At 32.6% G+C, this 14575-nt stretch overlaps 1 protein-coding gene across 4 annotated transcripts in view; it reads right to left on the reverse strand.

Annotated features, from left to right (window-relative positions):
• Pcdh7 (protocadherin 7) overlaps window positions 1-14575 on the reverse strand; it is a 393493-nt gene that overhangs the window by 172908 nt on the left and 206010 nt on the right. Inside the window, exon 3 of one of the 4 annotated variants that reach the window (XM_026386816.2) lies at window positions 9614-9709. The exons of the other annotated variants lie outside the window; for them this stretch is intronic. Within the exon in view, the coding sequence (XP_026242601.1) occupies window positions 9621-9709 (89 nt within the window). The 3' untranslated portion in view covers window positions 9614-9620. The remainder of the gene's footprint in view (window positions 1-9613; window positions 9710-14575) is intronic. 4 annotated transcript variants of the gene reach the window in all.

Genomic DNA, 14575 nt, shown 5'->3' on the forward strand with positions numbered 1-14575 from the left:
ATTTGTGTTAAATGAAGTGGAAGCTTTCAATTACTTATTCAAAGAAGGAGAGACAAATAAACAACAATAACTCACTGAAAAAATAAAGCAAACATATACAGTACTACAAACTAAGATACATGACAACTTATATTTGCAGTTTAAGTGTCTGAGTTTCATTATCAATAAGGCACATCCTTAAGTGTCATGGTCACAGGCACTAAAATGACCCACAAACACTTGAAATTGATTTAATGCCATCAGAAGAAAAAGTAATATACACATTTTGCAGATAAATATAATATTCATGCAACTGCAAGAAACATGCTTTCATTAAGTTGTAATCATACCAAAGCAAACTCCATGACACTTAATGATAGTTTATGGCTTTTCTTTTCCCAAAAATGTCCAGCAAAAAGCAGTTATGATTTTTAATTTTACTTCTTTTTCCTAAAATGATATAACTTATCCAATAAGACAAAATAATTTGTAACTCTGATATTTGGACTTCAGAAGAGCCCAGAAAAATACTTCATCATTGTAATTAGAAATGGTGCTGTATATATCACATATTTCCTTAGAGCATACCACTACAAAATCTCACAGCCATTTATAATAAATCCTTGATTTAAAAAAAAAAGTCATATTGCTAAAATGCTTCTTTTTGTGTCCCTCAATTTATGAGAAAATTTTGAAAAGTAATTCTCATAAATAAACTACATAAACCTCATAAATAAACTACAATTGCAGGTAAAACCCTAAACAAATATTAAAACATCAGCAAATGACTAAATTATAACATCTTTGGAAAATGTTACTGGTTTTTAATTTGAATGTATACTTTCTTAATTTTGGAATGGTCAAATTTTGCTAATTTAGTTCTTTGAGCCTCACACTATTGAAGGCAAGCTGGCCCCTCCCCACTTGTTACAAAAATGTAACAAATTAGAAATAATTTCCTTGAAGTATTGTTTACTTTTGTATATTGGTAATATTAAAATAAACTGGAGACTGAGTACAGTGCCACAAACCTTTAGTATCAGCAGTTTGAGAGACTTAGCAAGGCCCTGTCTCACAACAGAAAAATAAAGTGGTCTGGGGGCAGAGTTCAGTGGTAAAGTATCACTGGGTTCAATTCCTGTAAAATTAAAAAATGAGAAAATGAAAACATAAATTAATTAGGGTTGGGATTGTAGCTCAGTGGTAGTGCACTTGCCTCACACACATCAGGCCCTGGGTTCGATCCACAGCACCAAATAAAATTGAATAAATTAAAATAAAGATATCGTGTCCATCTATAACTAAAAAATATTAAAACTTAATTAATTAGGTAATTAAAATAGATTTCCAGGCAAGATACTACATGACTATAATGCCAGTTACTTGGGAGACTGAGACAGGAGGATCACAAATTCAAGGCCAGCCTGGGAAACTTAGCAAGATAAAAATTTTTAAAAGGCTGGGGATGCTCAGTGTAGAGCACCCCTGGGTTCAGTATCCAGCACTACAAAAATAAATAAATTAACAAACAAAATGTATAACAAATATGGTTGTTCAAAAATACATTATTATATACTAAGTAAAACAGTTTTATGGTTTATCTATTCATGATGTTTTATTTTTCTTAAAAATTTTCTCTTAACTTTGTAGTGGAAGAACTTGATTTTTGTCTTTTGTAATTCACTATTCCAAAAATAATAATGGTTTATTGTGTGAAACAACTGATTTTAATTTTCTTGATTAGGTAAGATAAATATAATTTTTTTCTCTTTCTCAAAAGAAAAAACAAAACACAATGCTGCATCTTTTAAAATGTATTATGATGTCATCTAATCATTTACTTCACTTTTAACCATTTCACTTTCCAGACTGAAACAATTTGTTTTGCTAACAGATTATTGGAAGTTTAAAATGCTTTGCAAAAAGTGCAAAAAGTATTTTATCTTATAAGTAGTAGTAAATTCTTCTGAAAACTCAACTAGACTCATTCAGGAAACGTTTATTACATAATATATATTTTATATTCTAAACTTGTCTTCAAATGTTCCAAAGTTATAGGTATTCTGATAACACTATCAAGTCAACCTCAGTGGACATAAGTTTTTCTTTTCTAGATAAGTGTTTGATATGATGCTATGTTTACACAATCTTCACATATCTGTACATGTATTCAGGAACACTCTGCCTACCCAGCTAACTACATGAGATATCTACAGATGGACCCTAGGCTTCCTTTCACCTTTAAGACATTTTTTCTTTCCCTTTTTCCATTCCACTTGCTTGTGTTGTTACCAATAATCTAATTAAGTTAAAATTAAGTGCACTTGAAAAAACTCACTGATTAAAATTATGTGCATTTTTAAAAATCACAAGCTGCCTATCTTATTGACTCTTTGTATGCACGAGCACCTTGTTCTGCCTTGTTCTGATCTGCCTCTTCCTCTTTCCTTCCCCATAAAAATACTTTCTACCTGTGACAGTTCAGCATATATTTTCAGTTTCTGAAACATAATCACCATTTTTTAGAGTTTCAAGTGTCACAAAACACACTGAGGTGATTTGATTTCTGCTTATTTTCTCACTCATGCTAAATGAAGCCAAAACCATTTGGATATTCTCCCTTACCAAATGTGATCCAGCAGAGTTTGTAGGAAAGAAATTAATGTGTTAGCAGAAAGTTACCTTTTATTGATTTCCACAATAAAATTATAACATAAGTATGCTAGAAGAAAATGTTTTATGGATACATACTAAAGGATATTTAGTGTACAAAACCTGACCTGACACACTTGAACACATATAAGACACAATGTCTTTTTGACAACTGGTTCAGAAAAAAGAAGTCATTGATTTTATGGCATTTTAAAGTTATTGATTTTATGGCACTTTATTGGAAAAGCTATCTCCAAAATAAGGGGTATACACCTTTGCAAAATAACTTCCCCTCCCAACCTCATTTTTGTTCTCATTATGAATACAGAGATCAGCAAAATTTCAGCAATTTGGTGAAGTTTTCTACCGTTCTCACAAGTGCACTAATTTCAAAATTAGGTCTACATTTCTTTGTTGTATTAAAAGTAATTTCTTGCCTTTCTTCATTGCTTGAACACACTGGCTTATCATATTGCTGATGCTCAACAAAGATCACAAAGAATTATAATCCTGAACAATATGCACTACTAGTGTCTAAGGTCATTTTTTCCCCTGTCAATTAACTAATATCCTATTACAATCAGCTAATGTGCCTGTGTTAACAATTCTCTTTATAAGCTGATATTCCATTTATTTAATTGATGTCTGTTGTCCTGATTAAAGTGGACAGGCCAGTTTAAGTAATGATGGCTAAGTGTGGCTAATGTTTATGATTTGAAGTCTTTGGTAACTACTGCTCTGTTTTATTTACTTTAAACTTTGACCGTTCTGTGGCATCCAGATGCACAAGATGGTGGCAATAAAGTCATATTATGCCATTCCTGATTTATAATTGTAGTGTGTGTGTGTGTTTTTTTTTTTTTTTTTTTTTACTAGTTTCACTTCTAGAAAAAGTTGTTAGTGGACTACAAAGAATGCTTGTAATATAAAATTCAGAAACAGTTGCCAATCTTGGTGTTTCTCTAGGAGCCCCTAAGGCTAAACTACCTAGTGTTTTACTGTTTATTCTTTACAAGACTGTTTGTTTTGTTTTCCACTTTATCCTGTCCATTCAAGACAATGAATACATCCAAAAACACAAAAAGAAGTGTCAGCTCACTGAGATCTGTACTTTTTAAAGTAACCTACTGCAATAAATTTGGTTACTCAGGTTGAGAATTTAGGAAATCTGATCACAACTCTCACTGAATAAACTTGGAAAAGTTACTTTTTTTTCTTCTTTAGACTTTTCACAATCCCTTTTAAGAAAAATAACTTATGATTCTATGGGAAATGCTTTATGTTCCACACCTAGATATGTGGAAAACAGTCAATAGAGATGTCAGCAAAACTTCAGCAATTTGGTGATATTTTCTACTGTTCTCACAAGTAGTCTAATTTCAAAATTAGAACTACATTTATTTGTTGTATTAACACTCTTTTCTTGCATTTTTTCATTGCTTGATCTTTATTATTTTTTGCAAGTCAGATTTATTTAACTTCAATTATCATCAGTTATATTGCAATAGAGAAATGGCATTCACAATGAGGACAGAGCAAGTAGTCTTCAACAAGAAGTGCTGGGTCCACAAGTGGAAAGTGGTGACTTTCTCCTCAGAAGAGTAGCTTTGATTTAATAAAAGCACTTCCCTAGAATACCATAACAGTGGCTGACAAGTAAATGTCTGGGCTGAGAATTCTCAATTATCAATACCAATGCAATTTTTGCAATTATATCTCTAAATTATAGTACAGAGGTACTGCTAGTATTATGTGTTGATTATTATGGAATCACAGACCATTAGCAATGGAATGAATTATGTCTAACTTACTGTCTTATGAATGAATTCCTCTAGTAATGACTGAGAAATTGTCATGCAATCTAAATGTTAACATCTTCAATGATACAGAATTTGCAGCACAGACTAAGCCATGAACCAGTTTTATTAAGTGATTCTTACTATAATAAATTTTATTTTTATATGGAAAGAGTTTTTCTCATATAATCCTATTGGTCTGCCACTAAGAAGCACACACACACACAAAAAAAATACAGTGAAACCCTCATCTCTCTTCAGCATTAAAATATATTCCCAGTATCTCAACTGCCTGTCTTCTTCTCAACCTGCTTTCCTTAAGGTCACCAGGCATTCTCTTTGATTCACATATTTTCAAGCATGGGAAGCATCTATACATCCATAAAAGAAGGAAAAACAACAGTTTAAAATTGTAAATTTTTTTTTCTTTTTGAATGAAAACCACTTTTAGGATTCATATAGCAAGTGTGTGACAGAGCATGTAATTGGTCACATGCTCACAACCTTCCTTGTCATTGTATGAAAACAAGTTGTCAAAATTCTTCTCCAGAGAGAGCTCCACAAAGAAAAATAAGGTGATACTTGCTCTCACTAAACATTACATCCCTGATCTAACTTAGTCTCCCCATTGTACAGGTGAGAAATCCATGCCCCAAGAGGGTTAAATTCAGTTTATTGGTAAACCTAGAGGAAAGCCTGACTTAAAAATCCCTAGCCTTCTGTATTCTGTTGAAAGTGAAAATTAAAGCTAAGCTAGTCCAAATGACTCATGTTATGCAGTTAGTGAAATCTTGAGGAGTTACGTGATTAATCTGTATCTCCTGCTTTTCACTCTGCTCTTATTTGATACTAACAGAGTGAAACATATTAAATTAGACACATTGAACATGGTATACACCTCCAAGAGCAGTGTGAGACAAAGCAGATACAGGTTCCCTGTTGTTTTGAGAACACTGCCTTAGAATCCTATGTATAATCAAATACCTGAAGGTTATTGCTTTGGGAATTGAATGTCAAAAAAGCAGAGGGGGAGATGCATATATTCTTGCAACTTACAAAGCACCACTTGATATTATAGAAAAAGAATTTATGTAGGCATTTGAGCTTTTGAGAATATAAAGTAAAGCACTATAATTACTATATGGAAGTCCTTCATTAAGGTTATATAGGTTTGTAATATATGAAGCACATCTGAAAATGGAAATCTTGGGTAGGGTCAGGAAAGAGGCATGTGGCATAAGAAGTGTTCTCTGCCAGCAAATTAATTAAATTTCACAGTTCTAGAAAAAGCCGTATATTAGTGTAGGCACTCACTGAAAGTCAGATGTGCAGGGCCTCTCTGTGAGTGTGCCGTAATCTACTCATAAATAGAACTCTCCAAGGGACATTGACAGCAATTTGGCATTAAGTAAGAGCTCACATAAGGGAGGAATTTACTTTGCAGTCACTTTTATTAGGGAAAGCTTGGAGCTGACATTGCATGCTTTACACACATTTCAATCTGATTTTGCTCTATTTTGACCTTCATGTAACATATTGTTACATTGGAGCTCATATTATTAGTCAGCAATAATTTATGTTGAGAAAATAATTTTCATTTTGCTTTGTCTTTTACTTCCACTAATATTATTAACCACTTCAGAGTATTATAATTTTAGTGCATTTTTTTAGAAAAAGGAATGAGTTTCTTATGTAAAGATTCTCCTTAATAAAGATTGAAAATTTTGCATCAAATGCTCTCATTATTTGAATTGTTTTTTACATAACTATATTCATTTTTATATACTAAGTACTATCCAAAGTTGACCTTTATTATGTATAAATTCAGAACAAAGCCACACAGTTGTAAAGCATATTTCCTTTCCCCCCCTTTTTTCCTCAAGATATTTAAGTGGATTTACTAGGTCCTTCAAATTGATTAAATATGAATATAAACTGTAGGAGCCCATTGTGAATTCCTTGCTTTATTAAAAAGCATTTTGCACTAAGTGAGAAAATGAGAATAAACAGAATACTAAAAGGATTTATAAACAAGCCACAGAAAAATTAGGAAAATTGGGCTGCAAACCAGAAAAGAAGACACAGAGAGGCAAGTGTATATCTCAACCTTATGACAAGGTCTGTCTGAATTTAGTTCTAGAAATCTTTCATTTGGAAAAGAAATAGAAATTATTTTGTGTCTTTCCCAAAGGGAAAGACACAATAAATTGATTCAACTTATAAGAAGGTAGATTTGAGCTCAAAGAAAAAGCTAGGAAGTCATAAGTGTCCTAAAATAGAGTTACCTCTGTACTTTGTGTCACTGGAATTAATCAAGCAGAGATGAGCAAATCTTATAAATGGTGTTGAAGGATGCATGTATAATCTTAGACTGGATTGGTTGACCGCTAATCTCTCTTTCCACTCTTAAATGCCATGACTAATTCAGGAAATATTTATTCTATGCTCCAAGCACTCCACATAAAGAAAAAACAGATACAAAATGATCCTTATATTCACGGAACTAAAAGATTAATTAATTTCATGACTACTTTGGTAGAAAGCATGATGAACAGGGGTAAATTTTGACTTGTACCCTAATTTCCCATCAAGCCCTCTTCCAGTTGTGTTCTCCTGGCACAATCTTTTAAATTCTGAACACATAGCTCCAAGTTAATGCAGAAGCCCTTATCTTACTTAAAAAAGCACAGTTCCCATAGAAATAATTCTTAAGCAAATGCGGTACACACATCAACATATCTTAACATGCCCTTTTTCACCCCAACTATTTTACCTCGAAGTTTTTTCTAATAAAGAAAACACAAACTCTTAGAGCTATTTTTTTCCACATACATTGATTTTTTTTTCTTCTCTCCCAGTTTCATTTGACTTTTTAAAAAACTCCTTTCAATATTTATGGTTTTTGATCATAGAGTTCCTTTACAATTCATACATTTTGAATAATTTTGCTTCCTTTTTGTCAGTTATTTTTCCCTCCTTTGATTGGACATTTTTTCATTATCTACATTTTACTTCTCTAATTTTGTGGTAGAATGATAGGACCATTTTCATATTTGATACATATTGCCCTTATTTTCCTACAACATAATGTGTAATATTTTTGGATCTCCTCAAATTTCTAAACATTTTAGTTAATTTATTTTCTATATGAGACATAAAAATTTCTATAATTCCTTTCCTACCCTTGGAAAATTTTATGGAATTTGAATTACTGATTCCTTTTTAATGAATGCAATAACTTTATACTTAACTAGTTTTTAATTAGAGGTTTTAAGTCTAGGGAAAATAATCAACTATATCTTATGAGAAAATGTATTGAGTCTTCTATGAAACTGATAATGGTCAAAAGCCATAAGGTAAGAAGAATAAAAACAGTACAGAGTTGTATGGGTGAGGGAGGGGTTTGTGTTTAAGTGAAAAAGAAATAACTGTTCTGCAGACATTCATTGGTTCAACAATTTAGTGAGTAAAAAACACTGTGGACATTGAAGATGGAATAAAGGTGAGGCAGAGTCACTGTCCTCTAGAAATTCAGGGTTCAGTATGAATGAGGATCTTAGCCAGCATTGCTCCAAAGGAATCAGGAGAAGCTACAAAAAAGCATATAATGCTTGAGGCAATCCTGAGTGACTTTGACAGTGGTAGACTTCCTGAAGCATCCGTTCTCTTACCATTAAGTACAGATAGACACATTGATTAAGCAATGTTTTGTTGTGTGGACAATTTAAGAAAATGGAGATCAAGTCTATTAACACTGTACCTGGTACAGTAGCCTCTCATGTGTTTACTGCTTCTATTATTGCTTTGAATTTTCTCAACATGGTATGGGTTTAGGTGCTCTCCAGATGGAGGGACCCAAGCACACAAAGACCTGTGAACATAAATGACCACATCTGCTGAGAAAGACGTAGAGGGCAGATCACAGGGTGAATCCAGTGTAACAGAATTAAAGATTGGAAATAAAGCAAGAAGGATCATGAGGGGCAGCCAATGAACAGAGCTTCGTATGAAAGGAGTCATACATTTCTGATTAAAGATTAATGGGACAGACTTACAACATTCTTTTTTTCCAGTTTCCTTGATATTCTAGTGCATTTAAATACAGTGGAAGAGTTGAACATTATCTTTTAATGTTCAGCACAAATTCATGTAAATCATAATGTGTTGCTTTATTAATATACATATATGGGTCTTACTGTACTGCTTTAGAAAATGCCACAAATCATGCTGCCATATACAGGCACAGCTATAGATGAACTTAATATTTTTTTAAGACTCCTGCCAATACTTTTTCCTAGCCCAAAGATAACAAGAACCTGAGCAAGTCATAATGATGCAATGCAGAGTACAAGTGATCTTCCAAACAAGCCCCGGCAGGAGCTGGAAGGACCAGTTCCTCTGGCAGAAAAGGAAATAAGGAAGGCAGGCGTTCCCCATAATGATTGAGTGTTCACGTTTTATAAGGTATGACTCTACTAGAGTTTGAACCCTGAGGGTCTAGCTCCTTTCAAAATGTAGCGCCATAAAGGGAGGTTATCGGAGGATTGCTTGAACAAAGCAGTTCCTTCCATCTCTCTGAAATGTCACCAGATGAGTGACAAAACAAAGTTTTGCAGAAAGGAATTAGCAAGCATTCGTATTTTACATGTGAATGGCATAGCTCTGTAGGGTATTTAGGTTTATTTGAACTGACTTATACCTAATTTTCTACAATGAGAGCAGTATTATAATTAATGTGCACATGACTTTGTGTCATGCTTTTGAAAATGCAAATGTTACGATAATTGAATTTTGAACAAAACTTCACAAAATACTCCTATTTTACACTTTTCAGTGATACATTATAAAAAAAGTTGCTAGTAGAACATTAAAAGTGGCATGTTTATACATATCAGTCCCATTTCTTTCCTGTATAATTGTTTGAGCACAGCACCTTTCTCTGAGAATATCATATTTAATTCTTCTGTTCTCTCCATTAAAGAAAAAAAAAATCTACAACTGTGTACAGATTTCTGAAATGCATAGCATGCTGGAAAATGTAAGAATACACCCAGGTTGAATAATTACTCTGAATCAGTAAGCTCTGTGTAGTGGATGGATGTGTCTTCTAAATGGAAAAGAGGATAGACTCTTAATGGAGAACTCAGAAGAGGGGCAGCTGCACTGCTTCATAAGAACCACCATACCTGTTGATTAATGGAGAGGCCTTAACAGCACTCTTCTTCCATGCGTCTTGCCATGAGGAAAGGGGAGGAAGGGAAAGGTAGTGATGGCAGCAACACCTGGGGAAGGGAGATGGGGAAATATGTAAAGGGAAAATCAGCAGCCCCTACACCGTGGTGTCCATCCATAGACCTTGCCAATAAAACAATTTCCACCAACTCTGAACTTGTTTACTTTCTTCCCTTTAAAAAAAAATCTACATAAATTTTAAAGATAATCTAAACAAATTAGTTGTTTTCAAAGGTGCTAATCTGAAGATTACACCTACAATTGTCCAAACCATGGGACAGAGTGGGCTGCTACATATAATGAGCCACCATCTTTTCTCACTTTTTAACTAGGCAGGGTGGCTTAAGGCAGGATATTCACATAGGGGCATAGAATTTTGGGGTAACAGATTTAAGAAAAACTATAGGAAAGTCTAATAACAAATATACATATATTTTTCTTTCAAACACACAGTAGCCTACTATTTTGTCATTCTGTTTCTAACCAGTGGCTTTATAACTGGTTCACAATGCACTTTTCTTCTTATATTTTTCTAAGGGTATGCAGTGTTGATGTCAAAACAACTTCAACTTGCTAGCTTAATAAAAATAGATTAAATTTAATAAGATATCTTCATACTAGTGGAGGTCAAACTAATAAAAGTTGTGAAAATGTTCACGTTTTAGTTATGTGTTTGATGGGTACGGTTTAATCTGAACTATATGTCATTTTTAAAATGTTAACAGAATTATATGGAAAGAAATGAATGAAAGTGTTTAATACACAGTTGATGATAGTAAACTATTTAATTGTCTCAGTAATATCAATATATGAGATAAGGCTATACCTGAAAATCAAACACTGCTAGATTTTGCTCTTAGTGTTTATTTTAAGACATTTTATAACTTTTAGTGTTTATATTTAAGTACAAACTGTATATGAATATTTCTTTTAAATTAGTTATTTAAAGAAATTTGTAAAATGGGAAATAAACTTGAAAAATTAGATTTCTCTTTTAGGAAGAAAAAAACATGAAAAGAAACAGAATTTAGTTTCTACTGTAAAAAAATAAAAAAAGAAAAAAGAAATAAATTGACCCCTTACCCAAATATGTTTCTCAATGTTTTCATTATGGAAGGGCTGGGACATTGTTGAATTTTTCTCTAAGGACAGGGATTTTCATGAATACATGTTTGCATTCTTGTTTCTGAATGTGATTCTAACCTTTAATCCCAATGTTTAGGAAAGTAGCTATCACAAAGATCTTCGGGCTTGGAACAGAATAATCCTTTCTGGTCTTGCCTTAATCCTGTTTAGACAGAGTGTCTCAAAATTTTCCAATTTCTCAATGTCTCTGGTCTTTGACACGCTGCTTACTAATAGCCATCCTGTTTAAAGTAACATGACCCACCTGAAGCTTAGGCAATATATTAGTCAGCCCTTGAGTTGAGAAATTTGGAAACTAGTTGGTTATCATAAGAGATTAGCATCAAAGAATTCTGAAGGAAAATGTAGTATCAAGACCAGTTGAATTAAAAGAAATAACTCTGAGTTGGAAACTTAACTCTTATCTGATGTGATTGAACATGTTCTTTTTATGTAGTTTTGCTTTGATTCTTATAAGTTTCATGCTTTTACATTTAATTTACAAAATATCAATTTGATGTTACACATAATATTTTAAATGTTGAATCCTGTTCCAAAATTAAAATCTACATATTTCAGTAATAACATTTTATTAAAGATTAAACCTAATTATTTCTAATATAAATATCCCTGAGTGGTTATTTTGGGATGAACATTTATCTTTGGAAGAATCAAATGTGAGAGTCTTGCATACCAAAAACAAAAAGGAGAGAAAGAAACCACATATATTCTCTCTCTCTCTCTCTCTCTCTCTCTCTCTCTCTCTCTCTCTCTTTCTTTTTTGGCCAAATACTTGCACTAACATTATAAAATTATTTTGTTTGTTTCTTTGTTTGTTTGCTTATAGATCCCTAATATGCTAAGGCTTTAGTACATAGTAAAGGTTTCCTTTTGTTTTAGGAAGGCTGGATTTTTTGAGATAATATAATTATAAATAAGCATAGTACTGTGAGAAATACAAAAGTAAACAGTTTTATGAGAAATTTTGAAAAGTAAATATATACACACAAGACGCAGAACACTGGTAGGATAATTTATCATGACACAATGAGTAATATAAAGTTTACAAATAAATGAGACAGCATAAAAGAGTAACCAAAAAATTAAGCTGGGATTTGAAAAGTCAAGAAATGACAGAATGAAAACTAGAAACTTCTGGAATGAGAGAAACCAAAGGCATATATTAAAAGGTAGAGACCAGAATAACAAATGAATCCCTTTTGCTCATGAGAAATTCCTTGTAGGAATGTGTTTATGAACAATGACCTGAGCTGGATTTCCACCTGATAATAAAAAAGTGAAAATGAGCTCCATGATACATGAGAATTAACAGTAAATGGAGAGATAGTTAATGATTTTATAAAGAGTTTGTAATGAATTTGTTTTTCCAAAAGAATGAGAATTCTTTCTCACAAAATAAGAACAACGGCATGCAGAATAGTATGGCACAGCCCAATATAAACCTGACTCTTCTAGATTCTATTTTTGGAAACATGTCTGACCATGGTAGCAATACTAATACTAAGATATTAATACTCATGCTGTGTAACTTAGTTAAATATAAGCCTAGAAAACTCATGTTGAACCCAAAGGGTAAAGCAGAATACAGCCCACTGGTTCCTATTCTAAAGGATTGTATTTTTTTTTTTTTTTGTGAGTTAAAGGGGAATGAAATTCATTAACAAAACACCAAACTGCTACTTAAAAACTGGAGAGGACATGGATAAGAGAATGGCTAAAAAAGCCTTCAGTCAGGGAGGCAGACACAAGTGGGAGGAGGAAGGGGGTAAAAACAGGGGTGAGTCAGTGAAAGTTTCCAACCAACATGGATTGCAATGGTTTATGATAGCGATGGGCCCCTTGTTCTCTGCTCACTGCTCTCCAACCTTTGTCAAAAACTGGCGTGTCTGGTGTAAAGATACGTGAGAAGAGGCATACACATTCCTGATAAAGTACTGTTTTCCTTATCTTATTAGTGAGGCCTATCTTAAAAGAAAATTTTCTGTAACAATTGGAAAAAAAAGAAACATTAGCTCTGGTCTGACTCCAAAAGTTTCTCACAGTCTGTCACATTTGTACACAGAACATTCCAGAATCTTTTGGGGGAGCCCATGCTTCAGGAAATGAGATTTTTCAGATTTTCTTTCATCTTTCTTCTTGCTAGTAACAGTTGGATGATTAACAAAAAGGACCCTTCAATAAACATAGGGCTACAGTCCATCACGTTAGGGGAGGGCTGGAGTACTGAAAGGCCAGCTCCATCACTGCACCAACTCTGCCACTAACTCTGCCACTGTGGGAGTGGCAGAATCTGCCTTGGTGGAGTAGAAATGGTGGTGGGTACAGGGGAATCTGAAACCCTGGCAAGGATGGAATGCTTCCTGTTCCTGTAGGACTCAGTAAACTGCTCTACCACGGAGAGGATGTTGCCTGATGAGCTTTTTGAGAGCAACAAGCACTATTTCAAATTATAAAATATTGATTACACAAACTTAGGGTGAGGTTACCAGTCATATGGAAAAAAAATTAACTAAGAATGGTAAAAACACCCTCTGAAGTACTTTTCCTCAAGCCAACAAAAATAAATGAGTTAAGATGAAAGACTAGTTGATGATTAATCCTATATTCAGCTCTATTTTAGAGTGAATGATATTTCTAGGATCCTGTATTTTTAGATTTTATTCCTTAGATGTAAAGGCATAAGTTGCATAGCTTAATGGCAAAGAAAAAAAAATCAGCTAAGTGTTTAATTTTACCAGCTACCAGCTTTAGTTTAAAAAAAAAAAATAAACTGTAAAATGAAGGATTTAGAGGTGAGTATAACAAAGGTTTAGGTGTAAACCTAGCTACGATTACTGAATAACATTATATTTGGGTTTGATATGTAGATGTATTTATACACATATGAAAATTTTAATTATGATATATTAATGTTAGTATCTAATATTTTAAAATTTTAAATCGAGTAAAAACAAGCAATGTTCTTTCTTTAATTAAAGTTGTTCATTAATTTTATATAATACTATACACTTCTTCCTAAAAATTAATTTTCATACTACTCAAACTCTTGCCATATTCAAATCTGAAGTTATGATAAAGTTTCCTTAGAAGGCATTTTTATTAAAAATTTAATACTTACCTCCATTAAAATATTTTATAAACCTACTAGGAAATTTATTATCTTTCATTAATTTCAATTTTATAGTGTTTTATAAATGTGAATTCTTAAAATCTTGATGTAGCCCAAATAGTATACCCCACTGTGTCCTTTATAAAAACTAATAACCTATCTAAGTACCTGATTATTCATTGATTAATGACTTGAGTCATGTTTTCTTATGACTTTAATTTTAATTAATACATAGTTTATTCAACCAATATAACTAACATTCTAATTTTACTTTTTCCCCAAATATATTTTGTTTAATGAGTGCTCAATCTGAGTTAGACAGTGTTATTCTGACATTTAAGCTTCATGACTTCTTTTTATTCTACAAATTATATAGTATGTCAAAGAGCTTTGGTTTATGTGTATCTATTGTTATTTACCATATTCAAAATTAAAACTAAAACAGTTTTAAAATTATGTATTACAAATCTATTTGAAAGTAGCCATTTTTACATACTGACATGAATATATTGTGAAATTTTTTCATATTTTTTTAAAAAGTGAAATGAGTGACATTGTTTTATACTTTTGCACAACTCTTAATGATTGAATTACTAGAAGAAAGCTGCTCTGTGTTCAATATGTTACAATATTCCACAGCATGCAGTCTCAGGGAAATTCC

The sequence above is a fragment of the Urocitellus parryii genome, chromosome 10 (genome assembly GCF_045843805.1).
Source record: "Urocitellus parryii isolate mUroPar1 chromosome 10, mUroPar1.hap1, whole genome shotgun sequence".
In the NCBI taxonomy this organism is placed as follows: Eukaryota; Metazoa; Chordata; class Mammalia; order Rodentia; family Sciuridae; genus Urocitellus; species Urocitellus parryii.